Source organism: Siniperca chuatsi, linkage group LG10, assembly GCF_020085105.1.
Source record: "Siniperca chuatsi isolate FFG_IHB_CAS linkage group LG10, ASM2008510v1, whole genome shotgun sequence".
NCBI lineage: Eukaryota > Metazoa > Chordata > Actinopteri > Centrarchiformes > Sinipercidae > Siniperca > Siniperca chuatsi.
The window spans coordinates 6,219,492-6,235,509 of record NC_058051.1 but is presented as its reverse complement, the minus strand read 5'-3'; the positions used below and the strand labels follow the sequence as shown (position 1 = coordinate 6,235,509).

Genomic DNA, 16,018 nt, shown 5'->3' with positions numbered 1-16,018 from the left:
CATGGGGTTAAGATCAAGTTAACATGTAATACAACAGGTTAGTTTCAGGCCATCCATTGCCATGGTAACAGGCACAGACTCAGTAAACCTGATTTCTTGAATAGGGGGTTTTCTGTAAGCCTTGTTCTTGGAGGAGCAAATCTAGGATTTACTGTACCTGCAAAACAGCTGCGGTTTTATAAAGTGAGAGATTGATGATTGAAGTGCCAATACAACAGCTTCTGCTGTATTGAGATTTGGGTGGGTAGTGGCCAGTTAGTAATGATCACAGATCGTTACACTGAGTCTCTGTGGTGTTTGGACATTGTACCTTTACCTTGGCAAGCCCAGCAAGCAGCTCCAGGGCAGCCAGTGAAATGCTCATGTCTTGCCTCCACTGGGAGTTGAGTCTCTGAGTGACCAGGTGGATGCTGCGCACCAGCAGGCCTGCCGCCGTATCTGGAAGAGCTAGACCATATAACACCCCAAAATACCAAACACCGCAAAGAATAGAGCAAAGCAGGATTCAGGCAACACAGCTAAGGTATACAGGAAAACAGGAAAAATGTCCTGGATGCTCATTTAGTAGATTTGTCTTGGTATTGAAAACATGCATTAGAATAGAGTTTGAAATTAGTACAGCACACAACTGTTGAGAAAAATTCAGGTAGACCGAAGAATAGATAGTAAATAAACTACTGAGGATTAGGGCTGAGCGATCAAGTTTAGACTTTGAAAGAAAAAAAAAAAAAACTGTTGTTATAATCATAAATTGAACCATAAATATACAATGTTATCTGATGGGTTTTCTGTGATTTAATAATCAATTGCTAGGAATTTGTAACATTAGAAGACTTCCTCAGAATATGTTTCACAGCTTCATGGGGAGCAGACACTGATACAAGAGGGTAGTCACAACTTGTCAGAACCATACACTTTCTCAGTTTAACCTACAATTTGCAGGGCTTAAAACTGTTGATTTTAAAATCATTGCAAAGCAAAGCAATTGTGTTGAACAAGAATTTAAAGTTGTTTGAATAGCTCAACTTTGTTCCAGAAGAAAAGTGTTAACCAGTGGAAGGAACAGAGCCTTAGGTAAAGACTGTGACACAAAGTAAATTTTCTGTTTTCTGCCTGGTCCCATTTCATTTCTTCCCATTACCCTCCATCCTATAAATTTGATTGTTGTTAATTCTATCCCATCCAGAGTAAATATTACTCTCCATTTCAGAGTTTTTCTACCTAAAAACCTGAGGAAGTCTAAACACAATCAATTAAAATGTGATTAAAAGTGATTATGTTGAGGCTTCTGTATTGAGCCTGTCTAAGATGTAGACCTGGCTCCAATTTTAGAAACCAGGCCAAGCTTTTTCTAAATTTATGATAAGCAAAAACTCCCAAATCATGCTGACTTGGTTGCAGCGTATGAAACAATTGTCTCAACACTCCTGCCAACTCTCAAGTCTTGTTTTTCCTGTCCAGTACTGACACTCACAACACAATGTAACTGTCCCATACCACAGGAACCCTGCGAACTCCCCTGCCCCCATTTCCTGCTGGACAAAGTTGCCTATAAGCAGCACAGTGTTCAGTGAAAATATATATATATATATATATATATATATATGAACTTGTGGGCAGAATTAAATGAGAGTGGTCATTATGTATTATTTTGTCTTTTTTTTTTAAAATCAAAAAATGCCTCTCACATTACAATGTCCCACACATTAATTTCGTCAACATCGCTCAGCCCTACTGAGGAAAAGACTGATTGGTTGTAATAATGTTGCAATAGACAAAAAAATGCAATTAGCCCAGGCACTCCATACGTCTCAGTGGCAAATTGTTCAACAGCACAGCAACACAGCAAATAACTTGGGTTTCACCTACAAAGACATTTTACCCAACGCTTCTTAACTCTGCATACCACTTTAACCACGTTAGCTATAAAGAATATATGCGTTAATTTAATAAGTTACATGTTTTGCATTGATCACCAAGCAGGTACTTGAAATAACATGAAATAATGCTCCAGCAAGTCTGTTATGCACAAACTGACCAAAGCGGGCACCATTTTGTTAATTCACAGAGCAGGAGGATATTAAGTTTATGTGAATCCACTGTGCGTCTTACCATAGTCTCGAAGCAGGGCCTGGGCAGGACGCTCAGAGTCTGGGCTGGTGGCCTCCGTGCTGCCCCCACTGGTGAAGCTAATGCCACTGTTGGTACGGCTGTGACTCTGACTCCTCACTGTCATGTGACTCCCATCTATACTCCCCTATCACCACAAAAACACAGCAATCTTGATGTCCAGTCCATCACACTGCTCCTACCATTATAAAATGTTAATCGTTTATCAGTAGAAATATTAAGAGCAGTGATCTAAGCCTTACTGTTTCAGTCTGTGCACCTATGGACTCCAACAGTGCTGAGTCTTGAACAATATTTAGCATTGCACCTAAGAGGAGGTGAATAATAAAACATTGATACAGAATAAAATATAGACTTTCGCACAGTCCAAAAAAAAAAAAAGCCAGCAAAAATACTGCACAAGTAATATGAAGAGGCAAAATAAAAAGATAACAAGGTTATGAAGAAGCCAGTTGATACCCAGGATGAGCTGTGTGTTGGTGGGGTCAGTCTCAGTCTGCAGTGCTCCTATGAGGACATTGACGAGACGTAGCCTCAGGGACAGGAAAGACACGGGCTGGTCATGGGGCCACCCATCCTCTTCATTGAATTTTCCTTCCAACAGAACCTAAAGCACAACATCAACATTGTAAAGAACCAGGCATACTTGTTTTTAACAACAAGTGGCTTTATGATGTAGAAAATGTTTCAACAAGGATTTCACGTTAGCTATGGGAAAAGCTGCAATGATAAAAAAATATTCAATTCACACCACAAACCCATGAACATACTAAATCATGCACTAAAGTGGCAGATTTCAAATAAATAAAATGTACAGATACCAAAGCTGTTACCTCTGATTTGATGTTGCCAAAGTGATGTGGCAATGGCAGCATGGCAAGCAGGATGTTGATGGAGGCTCTCCTCAGGTCGGTAGGATTTACATAAATCTTGAATTTGGACAGCTCTCTGATAAGAGTAAAACAAATCTCATGGTCTTCAAGAAACTTAAGACAATATTCTCAAAACCTCTCAAGCGAAATTTCACTAAAACCATATGGTCTGAAAATGTTATCCAGTAAATAAGAGATGCTAATTACATGTTAACTGATCCAAAACTTGTGTAAGATTCTACCAGTCTAACCTGTCAGGTACAATAGTCTCCAGGGCAGCTATGAAGTAGGGCACCACCACATTGATGCCCTTCAGGTCAGTACAGAAGAGAGAGGAAGAGTTGAGAATGATAGAAGCCAGAACTGGTCTACAGATGAAATCGGAGATCTGGAGACCCTGAATCAGGACCATGTAGAACCTGCAGAAAGAGAAAGAGGAATACTTATAGTTTAACACCAGAATCACATTCCCACAGTTAGGCTGATGTTAGTTTGAATTAGAATTTGGCATGATAAAAAAAAACAAAAAACTTGACTTTGTTACCTGGACAGGTAAACAGGCAGAATCTCTTCTCCAGTTTTCTTGCTACAGAAGATGCGGCAGAGAGTCCCGCAGGCCTCAGCTCGTCCTGCCTCGTAGCTCTCTGGGAACTCATTGGCATCAAACATGGGATTGGACACCATGGAATCGGTGGACATTTGGGAACCTTTCCTTCTCAGCTCCAGCCCTACTTGCGTGGCTATCGCTGTAGAGAGTGGAAAGAGACAGAGAATGAAAGGACCCTGAATTGTAATGTGGTCATTAGTATACATGCATGTATGAGAAACAGGCAAACATAGACATGTAGCTACTATACGCACACTACAATAAAAAGTAAACATAGTAAAAATTTTAAGAACAAAAGCACCATAAAGCAGATCGCAGAATCGCTATCACAACAAGAGAGAACAAAGACTTCAATTAGGGCTGGGCGATATGGCTTATAAATAATATCTCGATATTTTTAGGCTATGTCGCGATATACAATATATACAGTGGTGTGAAACAGTGTTTGCCCCCTTCCTGATTTCTTATTTTTTTGCATGTTTGTCTTAAATGTTTCAGATCATCAAACAAATTTAAATATTAGTCAAAGATAACACAAGTAAACACAAAATGCAGTTTTTAAATGAAGGTTGTTATTATTAAGGGAAAACAAAATCCAAACCTACATGGCCCTGTGTGAAAAAGTGATTGCCCCCTAAACCTAATAACTGGTTGGGCCACCCTTAGCAGCAACAACTGCAATCAAGCGTTTGCAATAACTTGCAATGAGTCTTTTACAGTACTGTGGAGGAATTTTGGCCCACTCATCTTTGCAGAATTGTTGCAGTTCAGCCACATTGGAGGGTTTTCAAGCATGAACTGCATTTTTAAGGTCATGCCACTGCATCTCAATAGGATTCAGGTCAGGACTTTGACTAGGCCACTCCAAAGTCTTCATTTTGTTCTTCTTCAGCCATTCAGAGGTGGACTTGCTGGTGTGTTTTTGTCATTGTCCTGCTGCAGAATCCAAGTTCGCTTCAGCTTGAGGTCTAGAACAGATGGCTAGACATTCTCCTTCAGGAGTTTTTGGTAGACAGCACAATTCATGGTTCCATTTATCACAGCGAGTCTTCCAGGTCATGAAGCAGCAAAACAGCCCCAGACCATCACACTACCACCACCATATTTTACTGTTGGTATGATGTTCTTTTTCTGAAATGCGGTGTTACTTTTACACCAGATGTAATGGGACACACACCTACCCAAAAAGTTTAACTTTTGTCTCGTCAGTCCAGAGTATGTTCCCAAAAGTCTTGGGGATCATCAAGATGTTTTCAAAAATGAGACGAGCCTTAATGTTCTTTTTGCTCAGCAGTGGTTTTCATCTTGGAACTCTGCCATGCAGGCCATTTTTGCCCAGTCTCTTTCTTATGGTGGAGTCATGAACACTTACCTTAACTGAGGCAAGTGAGGCCTGCAGTTCTTTGGATGTTGTTGTGGGGTCTTTTGTTACCTATTGGATGAGTCATCACTGCACTCTTGGGGTAATTTTGGTCGGCCGGCCACTCCTGGGAAGGTTCACCACTGTTCCATGTTTTCGCCATTTGTGGATAATGGCTCTCACTGTGGTTCGCTGGAGTCCCAAAGCTTTAGGAATGACTTTATAACCTTTTCCAGTCTGATAGATCTCAATTACTTTCTTTCTCATTTGTTCCTGAATTTCTTTGGATCTCGGCATGATGTCTAGCTTTTGAAGATCTTTTGGTCTACTTCACTTTGTCAGGCAGGTCCTATTTAAGTGATTTCTTGATTGAGAACAGGTGTGGCCGTAATCAGGCCTGGGTGTGGCTAGAGAAATTTAACTCAGGTGTGATAAACCACAAGTTATGTTTTAATAGGAGGGGCAATCACTTTTTCACACAGGGCCATGTAGGTTTGGATTTTGTGTTCCCTTAATAATAACAACCTTCATTTAAAAACTGCATTTTGTGTTTACTTGTGTTATCTTTGACTAATATTTAAATTTGTTTGATGATCTGAAACATTTAAGCGTGACAAACATGCAAAAAAATAAGAAATCAGGAAGGGGGCAAACACTGTTTCACACCACTGTATATATCTCGATTTACGCATTTTCTCTAAAATAACATACTGTAAATTCTCAAATAGTGCAAACATATGATGATCTTATAGAATATGATGTTTTGCTGTAGATTAAACTACCCAGCAGTATATAAAGCAGTTAAAATTAACTCAAACCTAAACATCTACAGCAGTAAAATACAACATATACATTAATGCAGCAGTCATTTTAATCCAGAAACATCATATATAATAGTAAAACAATGACAGGGACCATTTTACTGCACAATGAGTACTTGCAGAACTTTTACTTGTAGTGGAGTATTTTCACAGTGGGGTTGGTATTAGTGCTTTTGGAATGGACCTGAATACTTCTTCCACCTCTGGTTAGCACACCCACAGCTGAACTGCATCTGTGTTACCAGCCGAGCCTTCCCCTTTAAGGAAGTTAGCCTTGTGGGTAACCAGCAGTGTTGTTGTGAAAGGGAGCCTTTCCCTTACGTTACTTTAGTCAGCCATAAAGTGTGTAGATGAGCTCAGGTTGTAGCATAATAGTTACTGGACGGCTGTGTGTTGTGCTTGCTGCCACAGAAAATATATTAAAAGTCCCTGTTTATGTAATGGTGCTACGGCGTCTTCTTGTACTCTTCACAGCAGAGTTGTTCTATACTGTGAACAGCTAGCTACTTAGCAGCTTTGAATCAGGCTAAAGTCAATTAAAATAGCCTAAAACCAGAGGTCTCCCAAATACGTTTTGGAGCTGCGGAGCTGAAACTGCGGGTAGAGTAATCAGAGCGATCAAATGATTGATCGTGTTTTCTTCTCATAAAGTTAGCTGTTACATAAACAGGGACTTTTTATTTATTTTCTGTGCTAGCAAACACAACACACAACCTTTCACAAACTATTATACTGCAACCTGAGCTTATCTACACACGTTATGAATGACTAAAGTAAAGTAACTACCCCTCAGCGGCGATCAGCGGAAACAGTGAATATGACAATATGTTCATCTGCTATAATTAATTAATATCACAATCAGAATTATATATTTAAATATATTGAATATATTCGATATATCGCCCAGCCCTAACTTCAATGACTGCAAACACACACTCACATCATTTAAAAGCATTCAAAAGGGAACTCTGACACAAAGAGTTTGCCATAAAAGTTCTTCCTAAAACTGGCACAAAGCCAAGTGTAGTGTGCTGGTAAAATGTTTTCAGCTGCAAGGCCACAAAGCAAAATCCCTGTGTCAGCTCCCTCGCTGTTGCAATTATATGATCACTCAAGGTACAGAACATCCATTTCATGCATTGAGGCACCAAACCAATAAAAATTAAAACTCAAGTGAACTGACAATACAAAAGGAAATTACAAGAAACAAAACATTAATGCTGAACTTGAGGGGGGTCTGAAACTAAATAATAAAGATTAGTGTGACCCAAAGGAAAAGAAAATGAGAACTTAAAACAGGGTGGCGTTGTCACAAACTGGCAACGTTATGGTCGAGACAAGTGGTCAGTTGGTGAAACCCATTCCATCACCTTTGGAGAAACGCTGAGAGAACGCTGGTGAATTTTTATATATGACAAGCAGTGGGAACGGAAAACAATGGCGATAATGGCAATGATCATGAGGAACTCAACTAAAAAGCAAAAAGATTTGTCAAGAAACGCAAATCAAGTGAGGAAAAAAAGCTGCCGTTCCTACTTACAAGATTTATAAGAAAGGAGAATTTGGATAAAAGAGGCTGCAAGATAACAGAAATAGTGGAGAGACACAAATCAAAGCAGATCCAATATTTTGGGATCAATTCATGTCAGGCATGAATTGTGTTTTTTTGTTCTCCTCAATACATGACTTTTGACCCATTACAACTCTTTAACATTAATCAGACATGGTAGACACGTGCAGGACACTACACCAAAAAGAGAAAAATAAATGGAGAGCCAATGATGAGCCAAATTTATTTTCAAATACCAAGTACTGTATGTGCATTGACTCCTCTAGAGATGATTTTACCAATAAAATGACTGTATGAAGTCCTTAGCATATGGTTATAGTCTATATGCAGTTTTAGCCAGGTTTCAATAGTTGGTAGATGTAAATGGATTAGAACCAGATGAAAATCTCATACCAGGCCACTTCTAACCATGCCCTCCACACACAGAAAGGTACAAAGAAGTTTCAGAGAAAATGGTGAAAAAAGGAAAGGATATCCCAACGACATACAGTAAAAAATAACACAGACACCAAAAACACAGATAACCCCACAAAAACACATACTAATGAACAGCAACAAAACACCCACCTGCCCATGCATAAATGGAAATGCTATTAGCCATCGTCTCACTTCTTACCAGTCATGCTGGGGTCTCGGCTGAGGCCGCTGTGGAGCTTACAGTGGACCAAAGCAGCGTCAAAAAGCCACTGGCCAAACAGGTTGAGGATGCTGTTGACCTTTGGCCGTGCTGGGGCTGGTAGAGGCCGAGACTCCCAACTGCTCTGGTTGGGGCTGGAAAGCAGGGTGGGGGAGGACGAAGTTTGCTGCTGCTGCTGCTGCTGTTGCTGCTGGGATGCTTTGGTTGGTTGACTACCACTGCTCTGCAGGGTGGGGAGAGATAGAGGAAGATATCTGATTTAACTAACAGATCACACACAGACAAGATGAGTTAAAAAGATGATTTCTTGGGATTTCTTCACATAAACAGGACAAAACAAATGGCAGTAGATGTGATACAAACACTGATGGACAAGTGTACTGTATTCTTCCATAAAAATCTTGGTTACTGTAGCTTTATAGGGGCAACAAAAATGTGTCGCAAATGTATAAGCTCTGTTCTGTCTGTAGATGAAGTGTAAATAATATACAACAATAAATAAAATTACAGACCTAAACCTTTTCACTCTGCACTTACTATTTGTTATGATTTAATGCAACACTTGAACTTACAGTTGAACTCTTGCTTGTGGTTTTGGTGACCACTGTATGCCGTTGCCTTCGGCTGTGAGGGGGCGTGGTGTTGGTGATGGAGGGTGGCGGGGACATGCTCATTCTGTTGACTGGGGTGGGCGGGGCACTGTCAGCTCTGGGACGTGATATACCTGTTGACAGCAAGGTAAAAACTTTGTGTTTTTCCCTCCATAGCAGGGGGGAAATAAATTTCTGATTAGCCTCAAGAAAAGAAAAAAAACAAAAAAACAAAATCACCATCCTGCCACTTTTCCAGTGGACAGAACTTTCTATGGATAAATAGAATCATTTGAAGCCATTTCCCCATGTTCTACTGTTATAATAGAGAGAAGAAAATTAAGTGGCTTCAGAGTTGTGAGTTGATCATAGACTATATTAATTCGTAGACATGCAAGACAATGGTTAGATACGAATCAGCAATAATTGATATCCATCCATCTTGATTGACTTTTTGTGCCCACAAGCGACCCCTTGTTGATGATCTTGCAGCTTAGTCTGAATGTCTGGGACATATCATTTTGCTATAACAAGACTAACCCCAGTTGTTAATATCATCACCACCAATAAATAGACCACTTCATCATATACCCATCTCATTATATGATGTATTAGGTGATATCTGTACCATGACAGAGCGGCACTGGACAAAAAGAGAACACCCTCTCCCGTACATCTCTCTTTTCAACAGAAACACCTACAGTGTAAAGAGAAAAATACACACTGACACACTGTTTCTATTCGAATGTATAAACAGCTATTACTGACTGACATCCTCCATCTTGATTTTACTCAGGACTAGTGCCCAGAATAACAACTGGAAAGGAATAAAACTGTTCAAAGAAATTAATGCTTGGAATTGCTGTCAATCATTTCAATGACTCAGTGTTTTTGCCTGTTTTACCTTTTTCACTACTAATCACATACACTTTACCTTTTTACTACCTTTTCTAAACAATATGGCCATTTTAGATTTTTGAATGTATTTTTCCTACCCTCCAGCACTCATTGGTATCCTTTTATTTCAATACAGTATGAAAATTAACCTTTAGCAATGTGAAATTTGCTTGAGCTAGATCACAAACACTATGCAGGACAGGCTTTGAAAATCATTCCATACAACAATTAGGTAACCTTGACAATAGTAAAAGCATGTTGAATGTGTTGGGTTATCTTACACAAGCAGGTAGCTGCCTAGAAGGTAGGAACAACACATTGCATTTAACATTATCATGCATTGCAAAATGAGCAGTAATGTTAAAGGTCCAGTGTGTAACATTTAGGAGGAGCTATTAGCAGAAATGGAATATAATATTTCTAAGTATGTTTTCATTAGTGTATAATCACCTGAAAATAAGAATCGTTGTGTTTTCAGTACATTAGAATAAGCCATTTTTATCTACATAGGGAGCGGGTCACCTTCCACGGAGGTCCGTTCGCGTTTTTCGCAGCCACCGTAGTTTCTCCTACACGCTTGGAAGGGGAGGGTGATGCGAGCAGTATTCAAATGGTTGCAAACGGCAATTTCACCGTTAGATACCACTAAATCCTACACACTGGACCTATGACATGTCTTGTAGTACTTTAACAAGTAAAATGTGCAAACACACATTCATTTCATTCTGAAACATATTCCTCTGTTGCTTTTGAACTTTTACAAGTCACTTCCTCTCAAATGTCCCATAACTGAGTTTTTCATTTTAATTCAGCATCCTCTTACCTAAGAAGGCATCCACTAGGCAGCTGATGCCCCTCATGGCCCTGAAGAAGATCTGGGGTAGCTGTTTCAAACACGGATGCAGCACCACTTCATGAGGAATACCGCTGGAGTTAAGAAACTGTTCCTGAAACTTTGGAGTGGTGCTCACTATTGCAGGGTTGCTCAGGTCCACTGGGTTGCTAGAAACAAACAAAAAGTAAAAAGCTTAAGATGCCGCTAAAGCTTATTTGGATATATCCAATATCTGATTCTGCCATGGCTTGGAAAGAGAGGACATTTGATATTGTCAGCATTAAGATGATGAGAGAGCTGTATCATGATGGTTTTGACATTCTGGACACATTTGAAACCAACCACAAAAGAAAAATGTGATGACTTTAACAAATAAGGTTAAATGATCTATGAAGAGGAATGAGTTTCAAACTTTGGACAGTGGCTGCAGTGCCACCAGGAGGAAGATGTTTTGGAGCAGACTGTGCAAGACCAAAGGATGATAGATGGAAGGAAAGAAGGATGAGGGAAAGTATGAATGAGTGAATACAAGAAGAAAGGAATGAAGGAAAGGTGGGAAGGATGGATGAAATCACACAAGAAATGAGCATCCACTGAATTAGTTTTAGAGGGGAAGTAGAGTACATAGAGAAGGGAAATATTTGATAAGAGAGTGATATGAGGTACTTCTTCAGTTCCACCCTGTGCTACAACTTCTCTGTCCCTTACAACACATGAAAGATCATCTGTGTCCATTAGTTAGTTTGATGGGGAAAGAACATCTCTTTTTCACATTCAAACGAAGGAAAATTAGGTTTTATGCACCTAAGCATGTGGAGAAAGCGGTACCACGTTTGTGCCACACAGTCATTGTCCATCTCTAATGGAATCAGGTTGGCATCTTCATCAGGAACTTTAAAAGGTGGGAAGGATGGTCCGTGGGTAAAGCGCAAAAGCCTGAATTGAAGAAGTGAGACAAGAATGTACAGATGATTACACTCAGTAGAGAATACAGGCGTTTATCTTGTTATTTTTCCTACTGTCATTATTACAACCACCAATACATTTCCTACGTCAGAGGCTACTACTGTTTAGTTCAAAATTAGGGTTGTTCCTCCCATCTGTGGACACAGGAGTTAAACAGGTTAGACAAGCCAAGTGACCCACTATCTTAACTCTTATTGAATGACTCAACAGTACTTCAATTATAAACAATTAATCAGTGACAAACTGTATGAAACATTTTACAGCACTAAATCCAAGGCCAAATGAAGTTGAGTTGATGCCTTTCTAACCTGGAGGTCAGGGCACAGGCTACTCTGCTCCACTGCTCTACAACAGGAGGGTGGTGTCTCCAATTGGCCAGCATCTCCCTTGCTGTCTTCCAATATGGCGGCGTGGGAAAGCAGCGGGCACATGCCAGTAGCCACACCTCAAACAGCACTGCCATCAATTTCTCTGCCAGTTTTTCTGCCACCCCAACTGAAAGAGGGGATTATTGATATAAGTAATCATCATTAATAACTAATTAAATACAGGTTGTGTAGGACAGGGTGGGGCATACCTCCAACTGTAGGCGGGGCAAGTAATGTGTCATTGATGCGAAGCAGGAAAAGCAGCAGCACCTCCCAGGTTTCCCTCACCATGGCAACGGACTCTCGTGCCAATTTCTGGACTGCAGTCAGAACCTGCTGGCAAAGCCTGATGTGGTTCAGACTGTGCTGTTCAGGCCTAGAGGGAGTGTTTGAAATGAGGGTATATGGAGGAAATCAGAGAGAGAAGAAATCAGAGAGAAAGTATAAAGAGAACAGCAGGCATTATAAGTGACATCAGTACTCAGAGATTTATGTAGGACAACAGTTAACAGCCATAGACATTGTGCCAAAACAAATATACACAATATGCACCATGTATACATTTAAATTTGAAAACTACAGCTAATAGGAGATAAAGGCTCATCTGTGAACATTTCTGACATACCTTGGTACAAAGACGTTGTAAAGATGTTTAAGGATCGTCTGGACATACATATTGGGCTCCTTGACCACAGGCTGAGGCATCGATTCCCTGGGCGACACCAGGGCCATCATCCAGTCTGTGTACACATCCACACACAGCTTGACAGTGTCCCCCTCTAGGGGGAGGGTGAGGCCATAACACAGCACCTCCATGGTCCACTTCACCTGGGAACCAGACCATTCTTATTAAATTATGTGAATGTTTTTAAGCTGAGTTATTGTTTTATTTTGTAGCATTTCACTACGTAGCATATTGCTGTCAATGAGCCCTGCATCCAACTGCACATGACACAGAAAAAATGACAGTTCTCAAACATAGTGTCAGCAGTGTCATATTCTGCAAGTGCTGCCATTCTTTTGATACAATACAGTACCTTTATGTCGTCTGCACTATGTCAAGTGAGTAACCATATGGAGTTTAGCACATCTGATTTAGTGTCTCATAACAAAGAAGGCCAAAGGTTTAGGGTAAGATGATGGTGGCAATAACAATATACCGCCTTTCTCAACCATGTTTTTTAGTTTCTTGCTTAATCAAAAACAGATCAGATATTCATAAGGGAAGTGATGAATGAAAACCAGATCATCATTTTACAGTCAATGTTACATTTAAACACTGGTGTACATGCATCAAAAATGACAGTAAAGACAGGGGATGTCCCAATCATGTTTTCTTGCCCATGATCCTGATCCAAGTCCTTATATGCTCAGTATCTGCCAATACCAAGTATAATTCAAGATTGTTTTTTCCTACATAATACAGATACATACTTAGCCTAAAGTCAGCCTACATTAAAAGCATAATTGCTCTCCCTGAAATATTTTGTAGAATTTCATACAGTGTTTTATGAAATGTTAGTGAAGAGGGGAGAGTCGGTGTGGATCAGTACTGGCACGAAGGTTTATCCAAGCTTTATCCTTAGCACGAAGTGAAGTTCAAAGCAACAGCAGCACTTCAGATGCATGGTGCACCTGAGAAATATTGCTGTAATATGTTTAACCCAACGCAGCTCCTCTCACATCACGTCCTGACTCATGCTGACATATCATTAATTGAAACTCCAGGTTTGCTGTGAGTTCTGCTTTCTCACAACAGTGTGTGTTATCAGACCTTCCAGTGTTTTATCACATGGGAGACTTTTTTGACAGCTGGTGTGTACGAAGCATACAAACCAAAGGATCAGAAATTGATCAGGGTTTTTATAGCAGATACCAATCCATCAAAAACTGCTTGAATCAGACTTGGTCCTGATCCTATGGAAGGGCTCAGGACATCCCCATTAAACACACATATTGTTTATCACTGAATATATATATATATATATATACATACATACATACACACATATACATATATATATATATATATATATATATATATACACATATACACACATATATATATATACACATATATATACATACATATATACATATATATATATATACATATATATATATACATATATATATACATATATATACATACATATATACATACATACATATATATATACATACATATATATATACATACATATATATATACATACATATATATATATATATATATATATATATATACATACATACATATACATACATATATATATATATATATATATATATATATATATATATACATATATATACATACATATATACATACATACATATATATATATACATATATATATATATATATATATATATATATATATATATATATATATATATATATATATATATATATATATATATATATATATATATATATATATATATATATATATATATATATATATATATATATATACATATATATATATATATATATATATATATATATATATATATATATATATATATATATATACATAACACAAAAAAATAAATTATTAGACTTTTCTTAAAAAGTTACATTTTATCCAATTCAAACACACAATAAAATGTAAAGAAAAAGAAAAATGGTGAGGGGATGCAAATAGCACTGTATGTCTCCTAGCAGTGCACTTATCTTTGACCTACATTAGTTGTCACAGTAATGACAGATATCTGTATGTAAAATAGAGGTGCCCTCTGGATGCTGTGGGCAGGAGCCAGCAGCCACTGTATTTTTGATTCTGGCTTCTTATATTTTAATAGTATCTAGTTGAGCCAGCTTACTTATGGCACTTAAGACAACACCAGCTAAGTAGAAGGCTGTTCCTTTAAGTTGATTACTGCTCAAATCATATCAAACAATGATCATGCAGAGTAAAGATAATTTGAATTCCATCACCCTAGTGACACTAAGCACTATGTACACATAACTGTGTCGTCACAACTGATATTAGTAGATAAACCTCAATTGAAGAGTTTAGATTCCTTGAATTTTTACTAAGCATAACCCTTTGGATAGCCTACCTTTTTTAATTAAGTAGCATCACTACATGCAAAAATATCTTGACATTAATATTTTTTACTTAAAAAACTGAACCTAACATAGCGATAGCACAAACAGTGTGGTATACACTGATCTCTTGTAACTAGTGTCGTCTAAAATACATCTTATGCCAGCTCTCCAAAGCTTTGGTGATGGAGCTGGTAGCTTGGCAGACTATGAAGGCATTAAAATGATATGTCAAACATTGCATTGTGCATACACAATGCCTAAGGTACAACAGTGTGGACCTCTTTCTCACCTCCTTGTCCGTCTTGAGGATGTTCTCTGTAGCGACAGGGCTTACAGCTGTACCCAGAGGCTTGACCACAGCATTTGCCACCTCTGTGCCCACACTAGTGGGATAGGTGTGCAGAACACTGAGGTGGCCCTGGTCACTCTGCACCACCAACTGCAGCGAGCGCCACTCGGAGTACATGCTGCTGATGTCTACTTCACTCTACTCACACCTCCTGCCTCCACCTGCAGACATACAAATCCATAAGTCCACTTAATATGGCAAGTTGGGAAAACTGTGAATAGGCTACTTAGCTAGTATCTTGCATAAACAGCTGTGTCCTCTGTTGTGAGAACAATTCTGCCAAAGCTGTCAATATGTAACCCTGCTAACAGAGAAACATACACACCTCTTACAGAACGAGATTCTTTTTGATAATCGATTCGATCTTGACGACTATCAAAGGTCCATCAAGCAGTGTTTCAACTTTGACTTGTTTAACTGTTAACTCTTATCTTACGTAGCTAGTGTGTTCTGGTGGAGGGGAAATGCAGAATTAAAACGTAACGTTATAACGTTAGCAACGACAAAAATATTTAATTATATTAAAACAATTACCATTTGGTGCACTGCATGTATAGCGAAATCAAGAGCGTATCATAAAACCTTGTAAAGAGTCTGAAGTCATGTTCACTGATGTATAACGTTAGTTTGAAATTGAACAGGACCCATCAAACAGCCCAGATATTTTTATGTTGTTGCTAACGTTATTGCTACGTTCTCTCCTTCCAGAGAAAACACAACGTGTCACGGCAAGCATTACATAGCATATGTTAAATACTAGCTGGCTTGTATGCCCTGTAAGCTTTAACGAAGACGAGGAATGAAACATACCAACCATTTGTATCCTACACCTCGGGGCGGTAACAAGCCGAGGAATCACAACCAGGAAACGGTTCTGAAAATGATTAGCGTGCTAACGTTAGCTAGCATTGACATCAAAACGTCTTCCTTATCTTGCTGATGACATTAGCTGAAGTTA

General features: G+C 38.8%; 1 protein-coding gene across 25 annotated transcripts in view; it reads right to left on the bottom strand.

The window, feature by feature from the left end:
- The window catches only part of LOC122883074 (ral GTPase-activating protein subunit beta-like), a 29,296-nt gene that overhangs the window by 12,844 nt on the left and 434 nt on the right, over positions 1-16,018 (bottom strand). For 4 of the 25 annotated variants that reach the window (XM_044211211.1, XM_044211225.1, XM_044211217.1 and 1 more), the window contains exons 2-19: positions 15,871-15,934; positions 15,001-15,221; positions 12,279-12,481; positions 11,863-12,029; positions 11,594-11,780; positions 11,124-11,255; positions 10,308-10,486; positions 9,216-9,284; positions 8,570-8,721; positions 7,977-8,220; positions 7,331-7,366; positions 3,547-3,748; positions 3,254-3,421; positions 2,964-3,078; positions 2,590-2,737; positions 2,373-2,437; positions 2,113-2,257; positions 311-447 (exon numbers count right to left, since the gene is read on the bottom strand). In XM_044211211.1, coding sequence (XP_044067146.1) covers positions 311-447; positions 2,113-2,257; positions 2,373-2,437; positions 2,590-2,737; positions 2,964-3,078; positions 3,254-3,421; positions 3,547-3,748; positions 7,331-7,366; positions 7,977-8,220; positions 8,570-8,721; positions 9,216-9,284; positions 10,308-10,486; positions 11,124-11,255; positions 11,594-11,780; positions 11,863-12,029; positions 12,279-12,481; positions 15,001-15,177 — 2,526 coding nt within the window. In that variant the 5' untranslated portion in view covers positions 15,178-15,221; positions 15,871-15,934. The remainder of the gene's footprint in view (positions 1-310; positions 448-2,112; positions 2,258-2,372; positions 2,438-2,589; positions 2,738-2,963; positions 3,079-3,253; positions 3,422-3,546; positions 3,749-7,330; positions 7,367-7,976; positions 8,221-8,569; positions 8,722-9,215; positions 9,285-10,307; positions 10,487-11,123; positions 11,256-11,593; positions 11,781-11,862; positions 12,030-12,278; positions 12,482-15,000; positions 15,222-15,870; positions 15,935-16,018) is intronic. The other 21 variants (XM_044211218.1, XM_044211227.1, XM_044211219.1 and 18 more) reach the window with 14 other exon arrangements.